This window comes from Piliocolobus tephrosceles, chromosome 13 (genome assembly GCF_002776525.5).
Source record: "Piliocolobus tephrosceles isolate RC106 chromosome 13, ASM277652v3, whole genome shotgun sequence".
In the NCBI taxonomy this organism is placed as follows: domain Eukaryota; kingdom Metazoa; phylum Chordata; class Mammalia; order Primates; family Cercopithecidae; genus Piliocolobus; species Piliocolobus tephrosceles.
In genome coordinates this window covers 54,786,452-54,809,868 of record NC_045446.1, presented here as the reverse complement: position 1 = coordinate 54,809,868, position 23,417 = coordinate 54,786,452, and the positions used below count along the sequence as shown (strand labels likewise).

At 39.0% G+C, this 23,417-nt stretch overlaps 1 protein-coding gene and 1 pseudogene across 2 annotated transcripts in view; both read right to left on the bottom strand.

The window, feature by feature from the left end:
* SBF2 (SET binding factor 2) overlaps positions 1 to 23,417 on the bottom strand; it is a 546,407-nt gene that overhangs the window by 197,720 nt on the left and 325,270 nt on the right. For both annotated transcript variants that reach the window (XM_026454017.1, XM_026454018.1), the window contains 3 exons: positions 17,209 to 17,413; positions 12,036 to 12,145; positions 9,575 to 9,724 (listed from right to left, as the gene is read on the bottom strand). In XM_026454017.1, coding sequence (XP_026309802.1) covers positions 9,575 to 9,724; positions 12,036 to 12,145; positions 17,209 to 17,413 — 465 coding nt within the window. The remainder of the gene's footprint in view (positions 1 to 9,574; positions 9,725 to 12,035; positions 12,146 to 17,208; positions 17,414 to 23,417) is intronic.
* LOC111524630 lies at positions 5,804 to 7,387 on the bottom strand (annotated as a pseudogene).

Here is a 23,417-nt window from a genome sequence, read left to right as displayed (position 1 = left end):
AGATACATAATGTTACTAATTCCTGAGCCTTTTGGAGTTTTGTAAACTGGGCTGCTTCAAGGCTTTTCCCGCTGCTACTTAGGAAAAGGCTTTCTTGGGTCTGCTAAGTAAAGATCACTCATCTATCAGCTTTCTAGTTTCTAATATGTTGCTGTTGTCTCCTCTCCTGTTTTGCCTGTGGGTTTATATATTTTTTTAAAGTGGTTTACTTTTGTTATAATGGGGTTTTTGGTGGTAGCAGAGATTAACGCATATATACAATCTGCTTACTTTAATCATAGGTTACTCCATCTACTGTTCTCATCTCTTCTCCAACCACATTTCTACACTATACTCACTAATATGGAAATATTCTTCAGTTTTCAAAAACACAGGCTCTTTCCTGCATATCAAAACCACAATATGATAGCACCCTATTCCTGCAAGAATGCCCATAATCAAAAAATAAAAAAATAATAGATGTTGGTGTGGATGCGGTGAACAGGGAACACTTCTACGCTGCTGGTGGGAATGTAAACTAGTATGGAAAACAGTGTGGAGATTGCTTAGAGAAGTAAAAGTAGAACTACCATTTGATCCAGCAATGTATCTACCCAGAGGAAAAGAAGTCATACCAAAAAGATTCTTGCACACGCATGTTTTTAGCAGCACAATTTGCAATTGTAAAAATGCAGAGCCATCCCAAATGCCCATCAATCAATGAGTGGATAAAGAAACTGTGGCATATTGGGTTGGACACGGTGGCTCATGCCTGTAATCCCAGCACTTTGGGAGGCCGAGGCAGGTGGATCACAAGGTCAGGAGTTCAAGACCAGCCTGGCCAAGATGGTGAAACCCCATTTGTACTAAAAATACAAAAATTAGCCGGATGTGGTGGCATGCGCCTGTAATCCCAGCTACTCGGGAGGCTGAGGCAAAGAACTGCTTAAACCTGGGAGGCAAAGGTTGCAGTGAGCCGAGATCACATCACTGCACTCCAGCCTGCGTGACAGAGCGAGATTCTGTCTCAAAAAAAAAAAAAAAAAAAAAAGAAAAAAGAAAAAAAAAGAAACCGTGGCTTATATATATGATGGAATACTACTCAGTCATAAAAAGGAATGAATTAATGGCATTCACAGCAACCTGAATGAGATTGGAGACTATTATTCTAATATTCTTTTTCCAGTGTTCCAGCTTGATGCAAAACTTTCAGGTTCAACCAGATGGCCAAGACTTATAGAGGCCACAGGTGTACTCACAAATATGATTGCCCCAACTGCTAACTGCTCAGGGCTTGGTTTTCTCTATTTGTCCTTTTCTTCGGAGTATAAGGAGGTATATATTAGAGATTTTCTTTTCTTCTTGGGAGACGCAATGTGACAAAATAATGGTTTATATTTGTTTCTGAGATCTATTTCTATGTTAGTGAGAGGATTCCTTATAGTATATGCAATTTAACATAATGCTGGAAATAGAAGACTTCACTGGGTTTTCAAATTATAATTTATTCTCAAAAGATCTTAGCTAGGATCTAGACACATAAAAAGCTTTAACTGTATATTTGACAAAGTAAGTTAAGGCCATGATATTTTTGGAAAGATTTTTAGTAATCTCATTTTCAAAAAATACTAAAATATGATCAGTTCTTTGAAATGAAATGGTATGTAGGAATAGTCTATAACCTCTATGAAACAGTGCTGTAAAAAATTACACTGGCATTGAAATAACCTGATAAACAGCCTTTTGGCAGTACGCATGTTCCATTTAATTTTCCCTTGTGGACAGGAAAGACAGAAGAATAACTTCTAGGTCATGAAAAGCAAAAATTACCAAAGTTTTTGAATCACTACCTAAAAATTAGTTCATTTGGTTAATGTTTCTTTCTTAAAACATCAACACAGATGTTTGGCCACTCTGCCTTGAAACTTATGCTTTTGTAAAAATATGTTCAGAATGTCATGTCAAATCCCTGTTGATAAGCATGTTGTTGCATCAAGAATATAAATACTAACAAATCCCAAGTGGGTAACACATTAAACAAGTAACACATTAAAGTAAGAACATCACATATAAGCCCATTCATAACTGGGAAGGGCCTCTATATAACGTTCAACAACAGCATGTGCTTAATGAAGCACAGGATCTCTTTTTATGTATATATGAAAGAGTGAATTATAAAATATTAAGTGCCCCTCAATCCAAATGTATTTGGTTTTTTTCAAACAACTCCTGAGTAAATCAATTGTATTTGAAAGCTGCAAAAAAAACTCCATGTCTTTTTTGTTTCTAGAAACATGATTATTCAAATGAAAAATATTTGTAGCCTAAGGGTATCTGCTATTCTGTAAGTGCCATAATCATAAATGCTAAAATTAAGTTTAGAGAAAGTCTTAGAAGTCAGTTCTTCAGCTAATAAACAGCACAGAAAGTACTAATAGCAAAAAGCTCCAAAATAGTTTTTGTAATTTTAATTCCAATTATTGGGGAATCAGGAAATCACCTGACTTTAGGACTTCTAGAGACCTTAATCTGTTAATTCTGTTGCTTTATTCTCTATAACAATGGTAACAAAGTAACTGTAATAAAGTAACAAAAGACGGGGCCTTTTCTTAGGGCAAGTTCTTCTCATAGGATGTTAAAATTTCCTTTCTAAAAAACTGAGGACTTTTTTCGAAACATAAAAGTAATATACACTTGTTATATATCTTATATAATATAGTTATATGTGTATGTTTCAAGCAGAGAATGGTTTAAAATGGAAATCAAAACTCTTCTAATCCATATCCCAGAGATAATCATTGGTATCTCTCTTATCAGGATAATCTTAACAGGGTTTAGTGTAAATATCCTTCCAGATTTTTACTATCATATACATTCATACATACATACATACATACATACATACATACATACATATAATTTTAGGTCAAAAATAGATTCATATCTACTTTATGTAACTTCCCTTTTGCCTACTTAGCAATATATAGTAGAAATTTTTCCATATCAGTACATATGTAGATCTACTTGTTTCTATTTAGTAGCTGAACAGTGTTCTAAAGAAGAGTTGCACCATATTTAATTACTAGCCAAGTGGTAGGCATTTAGGTTGTTTTTGATTTTTGTCATTATAAAGTATTATATCTACTGTCTCACACGTTAAAGAATATCCATACTCTAAAGAAATAGAGAACATCCATACTCTAAAGAAATCCAGTAAAAGTGACTCATCCCCTAACTTGTCAATTAACTTATACAATCTACAAACTGTTTGATGTGAGTTTGAGAAGATAAATATGTCCTGTAAAAAATCTAATAGCAGTCAGTACTTTAAGACATAAAATATGCATAAGCTACAAGGTTATCAAGAATGATACAATGAACACCCATGTACCTAAACAGAATATTACCATTACATTGGAAGATCCCCATGTTCACTGCTCTTCCTCTGTGTCGAACAGAGGTAATTTTCTTAAATATTTTGTTTCTTATTACCTTAGCTTTTTAAAAATATTTTTGCCACGTATGTTTCTATCATTAAATATCCTTAGATAGTATATAACATGCATTTGAATTGTGTAAAGTGGAACCATATTATAGTTGAATTGTCCGTACTGAATATTTTTTAATTTTTGTACAGAATTATCTCCTTTAAGATTCATCTACATTATCCCTTGTAACTGCAGTTCATTTGTTTTCTCTGATAAAAAATATTCTAGTGTAAGAAGATACTATAAATTATCCATTCTAGTGCTGGTTGGCATATGAGTCATTTCAAGTTTTCTGCTATTTTGAACAATCTTTCCACTATCATTTTTGTACATGTCTCTTGAGGTATGTGGGCAAGAGTTCGCCTAGGAATGAAATCACTAGGTGACAGAGTATGCTTCATATGCAGCTTTACAAGATAATGACAAATAATCTTATTTCTCATATCTTATTAAATTTGCTAAAGTAGCTATACCAACTTACACGCTCACTAGCAGAGTTTATATACTCTATTTGTTCCAAACATTTGTTTGATATTATCAGACTTTTTAATTCTTGCCAAATAGTGAGTGCAAAAGGCTCTCCTTATAGTTTTAATTTGCATTTCTTCAATTATTATCCAAGTGGGTTTCCTTATATCTTTTTTTTTTTTTGGAGATCTTATGTTAGGCTGATTTATAAGTGCTGCTCTGGGCAGTTACACAATTTGTTTACAGTAAGGAGTTGTCTGACTTTGAGCATACTGTACATGGTGATTAGAAGTCATCATGGCAAGAGAAAACCACAGCTGGTCCCCTGCAGCAAACACAAAAAACCAGAGACTGGTAGGGGAAATGTAGAGATAAAGGTGGGATTTGTTTCTTATTACAAAAGAAAAAAATAACTCCTCAGTAGTCTTAACAAAAGAATGGAGTATTTCACACTGGGAGAAAAGACATTGGGATACAAAATTTCAAGTGTTTTGACTCTAGCCCTGTCCCCATATCCTTCAAGAGCAAAGGGAGGAGGAGACAGTTAAAGCAAACAAGCAATTCTGTAAAAATTACTTACAAACCCTACAGATTTAGATTTTAAAATCTAAACTTCTATTTTGTTTTTTAAAAATTTAATATATCAAAAGGCCTGCTTTAGCGACATGTTATTCCCACCAGAAAATAACCCCAATATCCCCTCTATCAGTAACATGCTCAAGTTGACCAGCTAACTCTTACCTGTAAACCCATGTGGACAAGTATATGTCTTTTAAACTAAAGCCATGGGGATCAAGTGACTGCTAGTAACATGTCATCTGTTAACTGACCAGTATTCGTCTTCTCCAGAGGGTGGGCAGGGCACAGAAACCCTAAAGTGGTCATGAGGGACCAACTGCAAATCAACAACTTTTCAAGCACCACTTTCCTCATTCCTTACTCAAAAGGGGCTACTTGATTTCGATCTAGACTATTTGCCTTGAATTTGGTATACCGTGACCTGTATGTTGTTTTCCTTTAGCAAAACAAACATAAGACACAAAACTATATATATAAACTTTCTGTTTTTACATTTTTTTTTTTTTTTTTGAGACGGAGTCTTGCTCTGTCGCCCAGGCTGCAGTGCAGTGGCACAATCTCAGCTCACTGCAACCTCCACCTCCCAGGTTCAAGCGATTCTCCTGCCTCAGCCTCCTGAGCAGCTGGGACTACAGACGCCTGCCACCATGCCTGGCTAATTTTTTGTATTTTTAATAGAGTCAGGGTTTCGCCATGTTGGCCAGGATAGTCTCAATCTCCTGACCTCGTGATCCACCTGCCTCAGCCTCCCAAAGTACTGGGATTACAGGTGTGAGCCACCGCACCCGACCCTTGTTTTTACATTTAAATATAAAAATACTGCTCAGTTTTGTGTGATAAATAGAGGACCAAGCAAAAAGAACCTTTTTTTTTTTTTTAAGGTAGGGATATCCATGAGTTTATACTGAGCTTTGTGTTCTGAGGAGGGCATTTCACCCCAAGCCAGGCTAGTTCCACACAAGCAAGAGACCAAGGCCATTATCCTCCCTGATCCCCAACCCCTACCTTCTCTCTTAATCCCTAATTTTTTTTTTTTTTTTTGAGACGGAGTCTCACTCTGTCGCCCGGGCTGGAGTGCAGTGGCCGGATCTCAGCTCACTGCAAGCTCTGCCTCCTGGGTTCATGCCATTCTCCTGCCTCAGCCTCCCGAGTAGCTGGGACTACAGGCGCCCGCCACCTCGCCCGGCTAGTTTTTTGTATTTTTTAGTAGAGAGGGGGTTTCACCATGTTAGCCAGGATAGTCTCGATCTCCTGACCTCGTGATCCGCCTGTCTCGGCCTCCCAAAGTGCTGGGATTACAGGCTTGAGCCACCGCGCCCGGCCGCTTAATCCCTAATTTTAATAGAAAGTTGGTTATAACCTCTTAAGAAACATTTCCCCCACAAAGGGAAGTCCTAACCTAACCAGAGTTAAGTCAGGTCTTCCCCTCTCAGGTACCTCAAAGAAAAAGTCCCCATCCTGCAAACATGCACTCTGTTCCGATAGCTACGCTTACTGAACAGGCATACCCCATTAAATAGAAGCAGTGGTTATGTTTCACTACCCACCTCCCCATTAATGTACTAAAAAGCGTCAGTGATGGGGAAAAAAAGGAGGGTAAAGATGTGAAGAAATTAATTATGTGACCCCTCTATCCCAGTCAAACAAATAAAGCAAGATTAACTGGGCACAAGGAATTAAAAAAGACCTTGGTATTCCATCCTTTGAGTTACAATTAGGACAATTGGGAGAGGGGAAGAGTTGGAGTGGGATGAAGAACTAGGAGGGGCTTGACAGCTGGAGGTCTAGTCCACTTAGTTTTTGTAGTGGAAGGGCTCAACTCCGGTTTGAGAAGACACAGGAAGATGAGGGCTTCCGTCACCGAAAATGGGTCGCATTTGGCAGAGAGGCAATGATCTTCAAAGTAACCCTTCTTCTCCCGACCAACAGTCTGGGGAATGTGTATGCTGGCACTATGATGGGCTGTAAGAGCAGAAAAGTCACTGATGTTGAAAGTTTCATGGAATCCAATTAGGTGCCAGGCCCGGCAAAAATGCGGATGTGGTACTGCTGTTGCTTGCTTAGTTTCTTGATGGCCTCCTCAGACCATTCTCCTCCCGCATGGCCTTGGTGCTAAAGTTGGTATGGTAGTCTGAGCCATTCCAGTCCCAGGAATGGGCTTAGGATCAAAGATTGCTATCACTCTGAAGTCTTCACATATACGATGCAAGATGAAACAGGTCACCCAGAAATGATCTTCCATGCTGATTCCTTCACAGCATCCAATTTGGAATTCCCACTGGGCAGGCATGACCTCAGCATTAGTCTCTGCAATCTTGACTCCGGCATACAAGCAGGTCCGGTAATGAGCCTCCACAATGTCCTTGCCATAGACTTTGTCTGCTCCCATACCACAGTAATATGGACCCTGGGGCTCAGAGAGTCCATTGGAAGGCCAACCAAAGGGTGCCCATCTGTCCCCATGAGGTTATATTCCTGCTCCATGCCAAACCAGGGGTGCTGGTTGCTCACCATGTCCGTTATCCATTTATAGGTGTGCCTCAAATTGGTCACTGCAGGCTTTCAATTGCACTTGAAAACTTCACAGAATACCAGCTTGTGGAGGTCCTTGCGGAAGGGCTCCCAAAACACGGCAGCAGGCATGAGATACATGCCACTGTTGGAACCTTCAAAGTACTAGAGCCATCAAAATTCTACTCAAGTAACTCTTCCACACTCTTGGGCTCACTGTCCAGGGTCTGGGACTTGCAGCACAGTCTTGCTTCAGTACCATCGACTCAGATATACATGGCCTGGACTTTCTCACACTGAGGCAGGGAAATGTACACCTGCTTGATGCCTCTGTTTAAATGGGAGCTTGCTGAGGTGGTCATGGTGGAAGGTGTTCTGGGCACTGAGCAGGCAGGAAGGTAAAGGTAGGCTGCGAGACTGGGGTGAGGAGAGAGGAGGGGAGGCTGCTGTGCTGCTCAGAAACTCTGCTCTTCTCCCATTCTCAGCTCTACCTTTGTATCCTTTTAATTAAGACACTTAAATCTTTTGCTCATTTTTGAATTAGGTTGTCTTTTTGAAAAAATATTGCTTTGCAGGGTTTTTTTCTTTTTTAAAGAGATGGGGTCTTGATAAGTTGTCTAAGCTTGAGTTCAGTGGCAATTCACAGATGCAATTATAGTGTATTGCAGCCTAACTCCTGGGCTCACATGATCCTCCTATCTCGGCTGCCTGAGTAGCTGGGACTATAGACGCACACCACCATGCCTGGCTTATAGTTCTTGTAACCTGAGCACTAACCTCTCACTCTGAGGTTTACGTTTTCACTCTCTTTATGTTATCTTTTAATGAACAGAAGTTCTTAATTTCAATGTAGTCAAATTTATCAATCTTTTAACACTGGCACTAGTCGTGACTAGTTTAACAAATCTTTCCCTACCCCAAAGTCATAAGGATATTTCCTGTATTATGTTTGAAAACTCTTAAGCCTTATAGATTAGCTTTTTTTGGCTCTCCATATTTAAGTCTTTAATACATGTGGAAATGATTCTTGTGTGTGGTAGGAGGTATGTATGCATTTTTTGTATCAATGGTATATTATGTGTACATGTCCCAGCACTATTAATTAAACTGCTCTTTTCACTGCCGGTGCCAGTTTTATCATAAATCATGTTTCCATATATGTGTGCATTTGTTTCTGGGCTTTCTATTTTATTCTGTTGGTCAATCTGTTTATGAGTGTGCCAATTCTACACTGTCTTAAATAATATAATATTAATAATAATAATAACTACTATTTTTTTTGAGATGGAGTTTCACTCTTTCACCCAAGCTGGAGTGCAGTGGCGCGATCTCGGCTCACTGCAACCTCCGCCTTCCAGTTTCAAGCGATTCTTCTGCTTCAGGCTCCTGAGTAGCTGGGATTATAGGCGCCCACCACCACGCCTGGCTAATTTTAGTATTTTTAATAGAGACAGGGTCTCACCATGCTGGCCAGGTTGTTCTCAAACTCCTGACCTTGTGGTCCACCCACCTCGGCCTCCCAAAGTGCTGGGATTACAGGCGTGAGCCACTGCGCCTGGCCAAGTAATATAATCTGAAACTAAATTTTTGATACCTGACAAGGTAAACTGCTACACTTTGTTGTTTTTCTTTAGGAGTATGTTGGTAGTTTTAAGGCTTTTATTCTTCTATTTAAAGTTCTGATAGGAATTGCATTGTCTCTGTAGACTGTTTTGGGGAGAATTGATATCTTTAACATATTGAGTCTTCCATTCCATGCACATTTATAAATCTCATTTATTTAGGCCTTGTTTCATTCATAAATTTGATTAATTATATCCTATAATTCTTGCTTCCCAATGTACCAATATTTAACATGCATTTATTTACTTTTTCTGGAGTCCCACAGATGATCCCACAGTTTTAATATTTAATTACATTTCCATCTTGGGCAAAATGTTTGAGAGAGGAACTTTACATTACCTCTCGGCAGAAGGCCAATGTCAAAAACTATCTAACAAGGGAGGCAGGATGAGGAAATAAGATTATTAGCTTCTCCTAAATTGTCTTCACTGTTTTGTGGGAAGTTTGTTTCTGAAAGATCATATACATATTTTGAAGCCAAGTGGAAATTTTGTTGTTGTGCTTTACAAAGTACTTAAATACTTAATTGAGTAGTTCATTTATCATTTGGATTATCCACCATTCATTGTCCTCTGCCTGAACAGTACAACTGAAAACTGACTGAAAAGGGCTGATGTGACTACAGACATTAATATACAACTGAATGCTTTAAAGATGACTTCTCATTTTCAAAGAACTTGCTTATATTACAAAACTAGTAAAATAATCTAGCATTCTCAAAGAGAAAACAAAGAAAGAACAAAAAACTCTTAATATTTATGCCAAATAATAAAAAAGTATTTGACAGAAATGATATAGAAACTGATGCTTCATCCTGTTAGCTGTGGTAGGTTCAAGAACTGATATACTGGTAATTACAAAATATTCTGGAAAAATGAAAAGTATTCTCAAATGAGAGGAATAATCTGAAAGAACTACAAAATTACCTGTAGAGTACAATTCATCATCCTTATTATGTAGTCAAACTGTTGATGGTCTAATATTGCCCGGTTTTGCTGGACATGCAAACCCAGTTCATCAGTGAGACACTGTCTTGCCGCCTTTCCTTTAAGGGCTCTGAGTGCAGCAGGAAGGGTCTGAGGACAAGAGAGGTACAAATGACCAAATGGTACCACTGGGGGAAACAATAACTTTCAAACAATCATCTTGAAAATTCAAATGCACCCTGTAATTTATTTAACACAGTTATTAATGAAATTAAACTCCTAGGGAAGAGGTGATTTATTAGTAAGACCAATGATAAAATAGATTTGTAGTTATTTTTGTATGTAAACCAGCAAGAAATATAAGAGAATTATGTGATAAATTGAAAAACATTTAATTTCACTTTTTTCTTCAACTTAATAAAACTTTGGTTACCAAATTGACTGTTGCTTCAGATCATGAGTCAAAGCCATAGATACGTAAGACACCTTCTTTCTATAACTAGTCAATTTTCCATGGCAAGAACAGAAAGAAAAATTAAAACAATAAGAAATACAAGTGATTTCATGCTTTTAAACTGGTTGGCTGCTTAATCACTATTCAGCTTTAATTTATGACTGACAAGTTCTACAATCTCTTTTCATTTAAGTATCATAAAAAAGGAAAGAAAAAGGACTCAGAGTTGCAAAAATAGATTATCTCTAGGTGTATGCATTAAAACTCTTTTCACTTTACAACAAGAACATCCATAAAGATGCCTCCTTCAGTTCACCATGTAGGATTTAGTTAATTTACTTCACATATAATAATAATAAGCTTATTTAGCTAAAAAATCAGAACAAAGGAGAAAATAAGAAGGAAGTAGGAAGGCATGATATCACTAAAGGCAGGCATAAGAAATAGGATGTGTAAGTTGAAAGCAAGAGAAGTGAAAGACTCCAACTATAAGAAAACACAGAAACCAAAAAGCACAAAATGTAAAGAGCACTGGGTCAGTTAGGGTAAAGGTAAACATTTCCATAAGCTTTACCAGTTCCTGTAAATAGATATTCAGAACTATGACAATGAGTCAGTAAGAAAGGGTTATATTATGTTCAGCATATTTCACTGAACAAGGCAAGAAAACATGCTTTAAGGAGGCACATTTAAGTTGAATACTACAGTTCCTATAATCCATTACATATTCTAACTAGATTCTTTGCAATACATAAAATTATATTAAAATGTTAAGTTTTGGCCAAGCGTGTTGGCTCATATATGTAATTCCAGTACTTTGGGAGGCTGAGGTGGTTGGATCACTTGAGGCCAGGAGTTCGAGACCAGTCTAGCCAACATTATGAAACCCCATCTCTACTAAAAATACAAAAATGAGCCAGGTGCAGTGGTGCATGCCTGTAGTCCCAGGTACTCAGGAGGCTGAGGCAGGAGAATCACTTGAATCCGGGAGGTAGAGGCTGCAGTGAGCCAAGATCACACCACTGTACTCCAGCCTGGGTGACACAGCAAGACTCTGTCTCCAAAAATAAAAACTAAAATAAATAAAATGTTAAGTTGCTAAGTAATATGCCAAAATAGTGTTTAGTGAACAATGTTTAAAAGTTTGAGAGAAGGCCGGGCACGGTGGCTCAAGCCTGTAATCCCAGCACTTTGGGAGGCTGAGACGGGCGGATCACGAGGTCAGAAGATCGAGACTATCCTGGCTAACACAGTGAAACCCTGTCTCTACTAAAAAAAAAATACAAAAACAAAAAAACAAAAAAAACAAAAAAAAAAACTAGCCGGGCGAGGTGGCGGGCACCTGTAGTCCCAGCTACTCGGGAGGCTGAGGCAGGAGAATGGTGTAAACCCAGGAGGCGGAGCTTGCAGTGAGCTGAGATTGCACCACTGCACTCCAGCCTGGGCGACAGAGCAAGACTCCGCCTCAAAAAAAAAAAAAAAAGTTTGAGAGAAAAAATGACTATGAATATTTTTCTGCTGGTCATATAATTAAGCTTGGCCCAACAGCTTTATATCTTAGACACTATTCATTTAAAATGATCCAAACAATGAGAGGAGACTTTATTAGGAAAAGGGACAGAATTAAAGAAGAGAAGCTGGCCGGGCGCGGTGGCTCATGCCTGTAATCCCAGCATTTTGGGAGGCTGAGGCGGGTGGATCATGAGGTCAGGAGATCAAGACTGTCCTGGCTAACATGGTAAAATCCCGTCTCTACTAAATACAAAAAAATTAGCTGGGCGTCGTGGGGGGCACCTGTAGTCCCAGCTGCTGGGGAGGCTGAGGCAGGAGAATGGCATGAACCTGGGAGGCAGAGCTTGCAGTGAGCTGAGACTGCACCACTGCACTCCAGCTCGGGCAACAGAGCGAGACTCCGTTGAAGAAAAGAAGAGAAAGCTGGTAACTTCGACATGTAAATCTGAAAGGGAAATGATAAACGCTTACTTGGGAAAGATGATATTTTATTACCTTTTCAGTTTCCAAAATTTTATTTTCAAATATGAATGAGATGCAGTTTCTGACAACTTCTAGTCTCTGTGCACTGTTGAAAACTGTCGTCACCTTGTCCATTATTGAAACTAGTAAAAGAATATAAAGAAAGCACAAATAAATTAAACTCCTTTGGTAATTACAAAAGTAAAGAGACTATTACTTTAAGACTGTAGGTTGGGTGTAGAGGCTCACGCCCATAATCCCAGCAATTTGGGAGGCTGAGGTGGGATGATCCCTTGAGCCCAGAGGTTTGAGACAAGCCTGGGCAACATAGGAAGCCCCTTCTCTACAAAAAATACAAAAATTAGCCAGGCATGGTGCCTTGCACTGTAATCCCAGTGACTTGGGAGGCTGAGGTGGGAAGATCACTTGAGCCCAGGAGTCCAAGGCTGCAGTGAGCTAGGACAGCACTACTGTACTGCAGCTGGGTGACAGAGTGAGACCACATTTCTTATTAGAAAACAAAGAAACAAAAACTTATTGATATGACCTACACTTTATTTTTTCCCCTATTACAGAGCACTGAAAGTATTCCACATCATTATTTTGATTACATGTTGCAGTGCTGAAGTATCAGGCTAGTCGATTAATAATTTCACAGGGGCCGGGCGCGGTGGCTCACGCCTGTAATCCCAGCACTTTGGGAGGCCGAGACAGGCGGATCATGAGGTCAGGAGATCGAGACCGTTCTGGCTAACACCGTGAAACCCCATGTCTACTAAAAATACAAAAAAATTAGCTGGGCGTGGTGGCGGGCATCTATAGTCCCAGCTACTGGGGAGGCGGAGGCAGGAGAATGGCGTGAACCCATGAGGTGGAGCTTGCAGTGAGCCAAGATCGTGCCACTGCACTTCAGCCTGGGTGACAGCAAGACTCCGTCTCAAAAAAAAAAAAAAAATAATAATAATAATTTCACAGGATAGATTCTAATGAGACACTTAACTTTTATGTGAACTAATTCACATTGCAAAGTAAAGTTATATTAAACAAGGGCAAACATCTATTTGAAACTTTTTAACTAGTAATATTGTTAATATTTCTAAGATATTACTAAAGAAAAACTACATTCCACAAAATATTAGATATCACACATTTGAGTAGAGGTGACTTGAAGGAAAGAAGTAGTGCAAAAAAAGAGAAATAATCATGATCGATGAACTGCTATACTGGCTTAGGAAAGTCACTTTTTAGTCATGTAAACGTAGCACCTTTCACCTTTTACCATAGGGTTAGAAAATTCTAATGTATTACCTAGGCTACTAAGCTGGTTACCTAAATAAATTTAACTTATTAAAAATAATATTAGAAGGAAATAAATCAAAGTAGTATTTATACAAAATTTATACTTTCACAAAGAACTATACTATGTCATTTGTTTAAATGCGGTAGTATCAATAATTCTTTTTTTTGTATAAATTTAAGGGGTACAAGTGCAGCCTTGTCACATGGACGTACTGCATGGTGGTGAAGTCTGGACTTTTAGTGTAGCCATCAACCAGAATAATGTATATTGTAGCCATTAAGTAATTTCTCATCCCTCAACCCCTTCCCACCCTCTCAGCCTTCTGAGTCTCCAGTGTCTTATTATTCCACACTTGATGTCCATGTGTACACATTATTTAGCTCCCATTTATAAGTGAGAACAGTATCAATGGTTCTCAAGCCAAAAAGACTACTTACACTTTATGGCTACTCTTTGGATTCTAAAGGTCCAATCCCTTTACCTTCTCCCATACCTAACAAGAAAGACTATCATATTTTACTCATTAGTATTCCTTTCATCTCATCAATACCAAACCTATATTCTTCAAATAATGTTTTAAACTTTTTTTTTTTTTTTTTTTTTGAGACAGAGTTTCGCTCTTGTTGCCCAGGCTGGAGTGTAATGGCGCAATCTCGCCTGCCTCCTGGGTTCAAGCGATTCTCCTTCCTCAGCCTACCAAGTAGCTGGGATTACAGGCATGTGCCACCACACCCAGCTAATTTTGTATTTTTAGTAGAGTCGGGGTTTCTCCATATTGCTCAGGCTAGTCTTGAACTCATGACCTCAGGTGATACGCCCACCTTGGCCTCCCAAAGTGCTGGGGTTACAGGCATGAGCCACTGCGCCCAGCCTTAAACATTTTTATAAAAATAATTATATGCTCACAATAAGCTGCAAACGTAATACAAAGAAGATCCTTGTACTCATCACCCAGCTTCCCTCTATGGTGACATCTTTCATAATTATGTTTTATTAGAATCAGGAAAACAACTGGCACAATACAATGAATGAGACTATAGCCCTTACTTGAATTTTACCAGTTTTCTTCAAATCATTTTTAATCATGTAACATTAATTTTCTGGTTAAACTGATTATTTCGCATGACTTTTCTCTCTGAAATGCTCATTCATAATTGTGGGCTCTGGTGCTTCCCACACACATAGGTTGGTGGCATAAACTGAAAATCTATCCATATTAGAACAGAAAACTTACAATCTCCAATAACACATACTTCATTGAGAGAGCAACATTTTTATGTTTATAAACTTTTAATTCTGAAATATCTTTAGCAGTATTTTAAATTTTCTTTAGGCTGAGTTATTAGGAAACATATTTTCTATTTTTTTTCCTTTTTTTTTTTGTAAGACAGAGTCTTGCTCTGTCACCAAGGCTGGAGTGCAGTGGCGCGATCTTGGCTCACTGCAACCTCTGCCTCCGGGGTTCAAGTGATTCTCCTCCTGCCTTAGCCTCCCAAGTAGCTGGGACTATAGGCGTATACCACCACGCCTGGCTACTTTTTTGCATTTTTAGTAGAGATGGAGTTTCACCATGTTGGCCAGGCTGGTCTTGAACTCCTGACCTCAAGTAATCCACCCACCTCAGCTTCCCAAAGTGCTGGGATTACAGGCGTGAGCCATCACACCCAGCCAGAAAACATATTTTCTTATAATAAATATGTTTACTATCTGGAATTTTTTTCCTTTGGAGAATCCAACTAATTCACATTTTATACATGCACCTAATTAACCAACTTCAAAATATATCAAGAAAAACAGGAAAAACTGAGAAATAGGGAATTCTGCTATTATAATGGGAGATTTTAATATATCTTCCTCAATAGCTGAAAAAAAGGGATAAAAGTTAGTAAAGGAAGACAACTCACAGAATGGGGAAAAATTTGCAAATAATATATCTGGTAGGGGACTTATCTGTAGAATATACAGAGTATGCTTACAACTCAGCAATAAAAAGGCAAATAGCCCAATTTCAAAATGGGCAACGAGACAGTGAATTAGCCAATAGTACATGAAAAAATACTCAGTATCAGTGGCTGAAATTATAACCCTTATACACTGCTGACAGAAATCTAAAATGGCATAACCGCTTTGGAAAACGGTTCGGCAGCTCCTCAAAACATTAAACATAGAATTACCATATGACCCAGCAATTCCAATCCTAAGTATACATCCAAGAGAACTGAAAACATATCTACACAAAATCTTGCACATAAATGTTCACAGCAGCATTATTCATAATAGCCAAAATGTAGAACCAACTCAAATATCCATCAACTGATGGATAAATAACCAATGTGATATATATCCAGACAATGGAGTATTATTCAGACATTTAAAAAGAAATGAGGCCGGGTGCAATGGCTCATGTCTGTAATCCCAGCACTTTGGGAGGCCGAAGCGGGCGGATCACGAGCTCAGGGGATGAGACCATCCTGGTTAATAGGTTGAAACTCCGTCTCTACTAAAAATACAAAAAAAATTAGCCAGGCGTGGTGACAGGCGCCTGTAGTCCCAACTACTCAGGAGGCTGAGGCAGGAGAATGGCGTGAAACTGGAAGGCAGAGCTTGCAGTAAGCCAAGATGGCGCCACCGCACTCCAGCCTGGGCAACAGAGCGACACTCCATCTCAAAACAACAACAACAACAACAAAAAAGAAACAAAATACTGACACATGCTACAACATAGATGTACCTTTGAAATATTATGCTAAATGAAAGAAGCCAGTCATAAAAGATTACATATTGTATAATTCTATTTATATAAAATGTCCGGAATAGGTAAAGCTATGAAAATAGAAAGTAGATTACAGTATAGGGCTGGGCGCGGTGGCTCAAGCCTGTAATCCCAGCACTTTGGGAGGCCAAGACGGGTGGATCACGAGGTCAGGAGATTGAGACCATCCTGGCTAACACGGTGAAACCCCGTCTCTACTAAAAAATACAAAAAAAAAAAAAAAAAAAAAAAAAAAACTAGCCGGGCGAGGTGGCGGGCGCTTGTAGTCCCAGCTACTCGGGAGGCTGAGGCAGGAGAATGGCGTGAACCTGGGAGGCGGAGCTTGCAGTGAGCTAAGATCCGACCACTGCACTCCAGCCTGGAGGACAGAGCGAGACTCCGTCTCAAAAAAAAAAAAAAAGCAGATTACAGTATAATGCTGGGGAGGAGATGGTTTGGGAAGGAAATGGGGAGTGACTGCTAATAGATGTGAGGTTTCTATTTGGGTTATAAAAATATTCTCACGGGGCGCAGTGGCTCACGCCTGTAATCCCAGCACTTTGGGAGGCCAAAGTGGGCAGATCACCTGAGATCCGGAGTTCGAGACCAGCCTGACCAACATGGAGAAACCCTGTTTCTACTAAAAATACAAAATTAGCTGGGTTAGGGGGCCTATGCCTGTAATCCCAGTTACTCTGGAGGCTGAGGCAGGAGAACTGCTTGAACCCAGGAGGCAGAGGTTGCGGTGAGCCGAGATCACACCATTGCACTCCAGCCTGGGCAACAAGAGTGAATCTCCATCTCTCTCTATATATTCTCAAATTAAATAGTGATAATGGTTGAATGAGTGTGTAAATATACTAAAAATCAAGGAACTGCACATTTTACATTGGTGAATTTACGGTATGTAACTGATATCTCAATAAAGCTGTTATTAAAAAAAGAAAAGATTCTATAGTGGCAGTGGTTGGGTTATGATTACCCTTTTTGGGAGGCAGTGAATGAAACAGGGCTTCTAAGTATTGATAATGCTCTGATTCTAGCTATAGGAGTTTGTTCACTTTGTGAAAATTCATCATATTGTACACTTTTCTTTTTTGGGTCTTATATCTTTATAAAAAGTTTACTCTTAAAACAGACAGACAAATACATACCAACAGGTGGACCAGCTGGCACAACACATTTCTTTTCTACTCTTGTGGCAGGAGGTGCATTCTGGTTCTTAGCAAGATTTTCCTGTATTAATTCCTGAACCCGGGCTTCATTAATCTTTGGGAAAGGAAGAATATGAACTCGCAAGTGGGATCCTTCTGTTGGCCGCGGAACTTTCTGGAATGCCATATGAGGGTTTGGATTCTCCTGTAATGTCAGACATAGGTAAAATTATTCCAAGTTAAAATCACAATGGCAGATCGCCAGGAAGGGAGTGGGAGCTTACAGGGACACAAGCTGGGTGGTTATACATATATTCATACATACGCCATAAAACATGAAGTACCAAAATCTTACTTCTTCTTACATGCTCTATCAGCAGCATCTGATACAGCTGGGCATCTGTCTGCCTCTTCCATGAACACTTTCTTTACTTGGTTTCTAGGTCTTCTGGCTACATCTTTGTCTATTTCTCATCTCCCTATCTCTTTAACAATGTGAATACCTCAGGGCTCAGTCCTTGGGTCTTTTTTCTGTTAACACTCATTCCTTGGTGATCACTTCCAGTCTCCTATCTTTACCATAAAAACACCAACAATTTGCAAGATTTTTTCTTTAAACAAGCTTTCTCCTAAACCCCATACTCACATGTTTAACTCTCTATACAATATTTTCAGTTGGATTTTTAAAAAAATTCTAAACCTATGTCCAGAATGGAGCTCTTACTCTTCACCCACCTCTATCCCTGCTTTGTTCAGTCTTCCTCACATCAGTATACAGCACATTTATTTTTTCCAATCAGTTAGGCAAAAAGCTTAGTTATCTTTAATGCCATTCTCTAACACCCAATTATCCGTTCCTCTGCAGATCTTGCGGACTTTACCTTTAAAATGTTTACAACTTGGCCAGTTTCACAACACTTTGGTTCAAGTCAACACCTCATGTTACAGCACTACAACAGTCTCCTAGTCCCCCTGCTTCCACCTGTACTCCTTCATTCAACATTGCAAACTACGTGATCTAGTTAAGAGTATGTCGATTCATCACATAACCATTCTGTTCATTCCAATGGCTCGTCATCTCACTCACAATAAAACCCAAGGTTCTTAAAACAACTTACAAAGCCCTACAAGATCTGGCCTTTCTATATGATGTGTCCTGCCATGATTTCTTTCATTTTTTCTGCTCTAGACACACAGAACTTCTTGTTCCTGACTCAAAGCCTTTGCACTTAACTGTTCTCTCTGCTTGGAATGCCTGTGCCCCATGAATCTGTACAGCATCCTCCTTCCTTTCTTGCATTTCTTAGCTCAAAAGCCACCTTTCCCGATCACCTTATCTAAAATTATACTCTCTCCCCCAACACACTCCCTATCCCTGTTATATTTTTCTCTATATCACTTATCACTGTCTCACATACTTTACATTTTATTTAACTTGCTTATTGTCTATCCTTCTCTCCATAAAATAAAGCTCTATGAGGGTAGATGTATACCTACTGTGTCTAGAAACTGCCTGGCACATAGCAGGCACCCTAAATCTCTTCCTACTGCACCTTAATGAGGGGGACACAATGTTGAACACACATAAGAATTGCAAGAATCGAATTAAATGTGTCAGCTAATACTTTTATAGACTCTTGGGGTTGGCATGAACTTTTTAGTCATCTAGTTAAGCAGGATTAGATCTCAAACACTCCAGGTAGAATGGAATCCATTCTTTTATAAAGTTCTCTAGGGAAGGCTGCTTTACAACTATTCTTGACCAATTCTAACACTTACCCTTTGCAACCAGAAAATTCCTTATTCCCACTGAACCTATGTTATTGATGCGTAGATTAAACTCAATACTATCCCATACATCCTCTTGACAGTTAAAATGGCCAACTGCCATCACCTTTTAGGGCTGCTCCCCACAATTCTTTTTGGTTATATGGCCCAGACCTGGATAAAAAAAACACTGGGCTGAGGCAGATGATATAGTTAGTATGTCTCAGCAATATAACAGAAACACACTGCTTCCTCCCACTGCTTTAAGTGTCAAAACACATGGGTTCCAGTTCTTGCTCTACTCCTTATTATGTGATGCAGGACAAACAACTTTGCCTAAGTTACATACTTAAGCTTATCTTATATAAGGCTCCTCAGAAGGTGAAATCAGATATAAAATCTGTTCTTGCCAAAGCAGCCCTCATACATGCTCTGTATTTCTCCCCCATATCTAGCAAAGACAGGGAAAAATAAGTAAGTAAATCCTTAGTCCAACTCTTAGTAATCACTCTTTCTAAACCAAGTGTTGTAAAACTGTTTTAGAATTCTGTCTGGATTTAACACCAAGTCAACATTTAACAGTCACTGGCCTGAAATGTCTAAAACTGCCCTTTTCAAAAAGTAGTATTTTTGTTCTTTGTTCTTTAGGCATGACTCTTACCCATATACTGTCTTCTCAAAAATAATAAATACCAATTCTCTAAAATACGTTGGGTAGATACCTTTTTTTCAGGCAGGTCAGGTAATTCATGTGGATCTTGAGGTCTGAATTATTTAAAGTATATTCATTACTTTGGTTTCTATTTATACTTTCCTTATAATAAAATTAAAACTCTAAATATATTTCCCATGAAGTCGATATTATAATAAAATTTAAAACATAGAAAAATAAAAGTAGAAATAATCTTAGTAACACCAGTATTTTTTCTAATTTTATATATATATATATATATATTTTTTTTTTTTTTTTCTCTATCACTACATTATCTGTCTTGTCTTGTTCCAAAAATGACTTGCAGTGGTTTAGAAAAAGCAGGATGCACTGGCCAGGCACAGTGTCTCATGCTTATGTAATCTCAGCACTTTGGGAGTTCGAAGTGGGCAAATCACTTTAGTACAGGAGTTCAAGACCAGCCTGGGCAACATAGTGAGACCCCATTTCTACAAAAAATAAAAAATTAGCCAGGCATGGTGGTGCCTGCCCGTAGTCCCAGCTACTCAGGGGACTGAGGGAAGAGGATAGTTTAAGCCTGGGAGATGGAGGCTGTGGTGAGCTGTGATTGCACCACCACACTATACCTGGGTGACAGAGTGAGACCTTATCTCAAAAAAGGAAAAAAAAAAAAAGAAAAAGAAGGATGCACATATCACTTTTAGTCAAAATCTCTAAAGAGTTGGTCCTGTAATTTGGTAAGTTCATCCTAAACTTTACAGGGACATACAAAGACCAAAAATAGTCAAGGAAATTCTGAAGAAGAGTTAAGTGGGAGAGTTAGGATTTCCAGGTATCAAAACTTACATAAACCTTTAATAATTAACACAGTACAACAACTGTTGTTAGTGAAGAGTTAAAAGGACGAATGGAATAGAGAGTCCCAAAACAGGACTATGTGAGAAAATATGATAGAGATAGGTGGCATGACAATTCAGGGGGAAAGGTTAGATAATTCAATGACAGAGGTAGTTTAACAAAGTATTTTTAGTTCATGATCTCTGATTTCAGAATGCCTGGTTTCAAACCCTAGCTTGGCCACTTACTAGTACTGTGACCTGGTGTAGTATCAATTCACTTACCCTGGTGTTTTAGTTTTCACATCTGTAAGGAAGATAATAATATAGTGCCTATTTCATAAGGTTCTTATGAGTACTGAATGAGCTGTTACAGTAAAGCTGTTAGCGCACACACACACACACACACACACACACACACGCCACCCCAGAATGAATCTAAAGTCTGTTTTCCAAAAATTTTGGCTACATTCATCTTAAAAGTATTCTCTTATTCTCTGCATATTTTATGGCATGGTACCATGCTTCTATAACTAAAGCCATCTCTTTCTTCCAAGATTTCCATCATATTACCAACTACTTATATTTGAGTAATTATAGTAGTAGTATCTGATATGTTTTTTGTTTGTTTGTTTTTGAGACAGAGTTTCACTTTGTCGTCCAGGCTGGGGTGCAGTGGTGTGATCTCTGCTCACTGCAACATCTGCCTCCTGGGTTCAAGTGATTCTTCTGCCTCAGCCTCCCAAGTAGCTGGGATTACAGGTGTGCACCACTACGCCCAGTTAATTCTTCTGTATTTTTTGTAGAGATGGGGTTTCACTATGTCGGTCAGGCTGGTCTCAAACTCCTCACCTCGTGATCCGCCCGCCTCGGCCTCCCAAAGTGCTGGGATTACAGAAATGAGCCACCACGCCCAGCCCTCCAATAAGTTTTAAATAGAAAACATTTATGTACAAAAGATGTTGCTATAACTTATTAACAGTCTTCCCAGAAGCAATTAGAAATATTGTAAACCAAATCCATACACAACTTAGAATTATAAGCATTTAAAAGATCATGTTGAAACAAAGTTCAAAGTTGAATATCTGTAGTTGTATAGATATTCTACACCAAAATGTAGATTAAGGGTTAATTTTGTTAAATTATGATGTAGTTAGCTGTGTTCAGAAGATTCGAAAAAGACTCATGCCCCAGAATCTAGTAGTATTTGGTTTTCTGGCTCCTGAGTCTGTATACTGCTGCCCTCTAATGGGCAGCATGATAAATGTAAAGGACCACATTTGCCACCTTGAACCTAATTTGGTCACAAAATGACTTTTGAGAAGACAACAGCAATGAGAGGAGGTTTAGGGTAGGGCTCACTGTATTCTGCATATACTTAAAAACATCTGCTCTTACTTGTAACACAAAATGTGTTTGGACTGGTCCCTTGAAGGTCACCAAGCTCATTAAAAGCTACAGCCCAATTTTGCGTTGAATCTCCTTGTTGAAATAAGGAAATCCATTATTTTCTGGCAGTACAAAGCAGCAGCCAAATTTTCATCTCTGATTCCAGAGAAATGCAAATATAAAGTAATAAACAAGGGCTAGACAACTAAACACTTACAGTGAATCTGGCAACATTTATTTCCAAAGCAACCAAAATAAACTACTGAAAAAAGTTTGGCAGAATGCACTGTCTTTTAAATTTTGAATTTGGATGATGATTTTCTTTTTTTTCTTTTTTTTTTTTTTTGAGACGGAGTCTCGCTCTGTCACCCAGGCTGGAGTGCAGTGGCCGGATCTCAGCTCACTGCAAGCTCCGCCTCCCGGGTTCACTCCATTCTCCTGCCTCAGCCTCCCGAGTAGTTGGGACTACAGGCGCCGCCACCTCGCCCGGCTAGTTTTTTGTATTTTTAGTAGAGACGGGGTTTCACCGTGTTAGCCAGATGGTCTCAACCTCCTGACCTCGTGATCCGCCCGTCTCGGCCTCCCAAAGTGCTGGGATTACAGGCTTGAGCCACCGCGCCCAGCTGGATGATGATTTTCAAGGAATGGTCTTTATAATCCTGCTTTAAGAGTATACTTTAGTAATTTGAGGTACAATAATTTTTTTCAGACATGAAAAAACGACATATACACACATCATCTAGTCTGCAACACTCCCCCAAACCTCCCAGCTTTGGTAGACTAAGTGAGAATATGCCTAGGCGTTACAGAATACAAGGCTTGAAACTAATTAATTTCAAATAAAAGCAAAGCAAGGCACAACAAAAGCCCCAAACCCCAATGGAAATTCAAAGTAGGCAACAGCCACCATGGGAAAAAAAAAATTTTTCCTACGCGTTGGTCTCAGCACTGAATGACAAATCAATATGATATTGTTAGAGCTTACCAAGCTTCCCAGATTAATTCAAGTATTTGAAATTATTTAATGTGCATCAATTATACTTAGAGCTATGTGGGATAGCAAGTTACACAAATTTTTTTCTAATACAATTGATGGCAATACTATCACTGGAGTAAATTGTTAAACACTGTCAAAATGTAACTGGACTCTTTAGAGTTGCCTGGTAGTGTACATGACACTGATGGAATGACTCATCCTCAATTTTCCAACTTCACAGGACTTTCAAGGATCACATCCTTGTGAGATGACTGAGACATTCAATTGAATGTCTTATCATTTTTTTTATTTTTTATTTTTTAATTTTTTTTCAGGCGGAGTCTCGGGTCTGTCGCCCAGGCTGGAGTGCAGTGAGGCGGTCTCGGCTCACTGCAAGCTCCGCCTCCCAGGTTCACAGCATTCTCCCGCCACAGCCTCCCAAGTAGCTGGGACTACAGGCGCCCGCTAATTTTTTGTATTTATTTAGAGATCGAGACCATTCACAGGATGGTCTCGATCGCCTGACCTCGTGATCCGCCCACCTCAGCCTCCCAAAGTGCTGGGATTA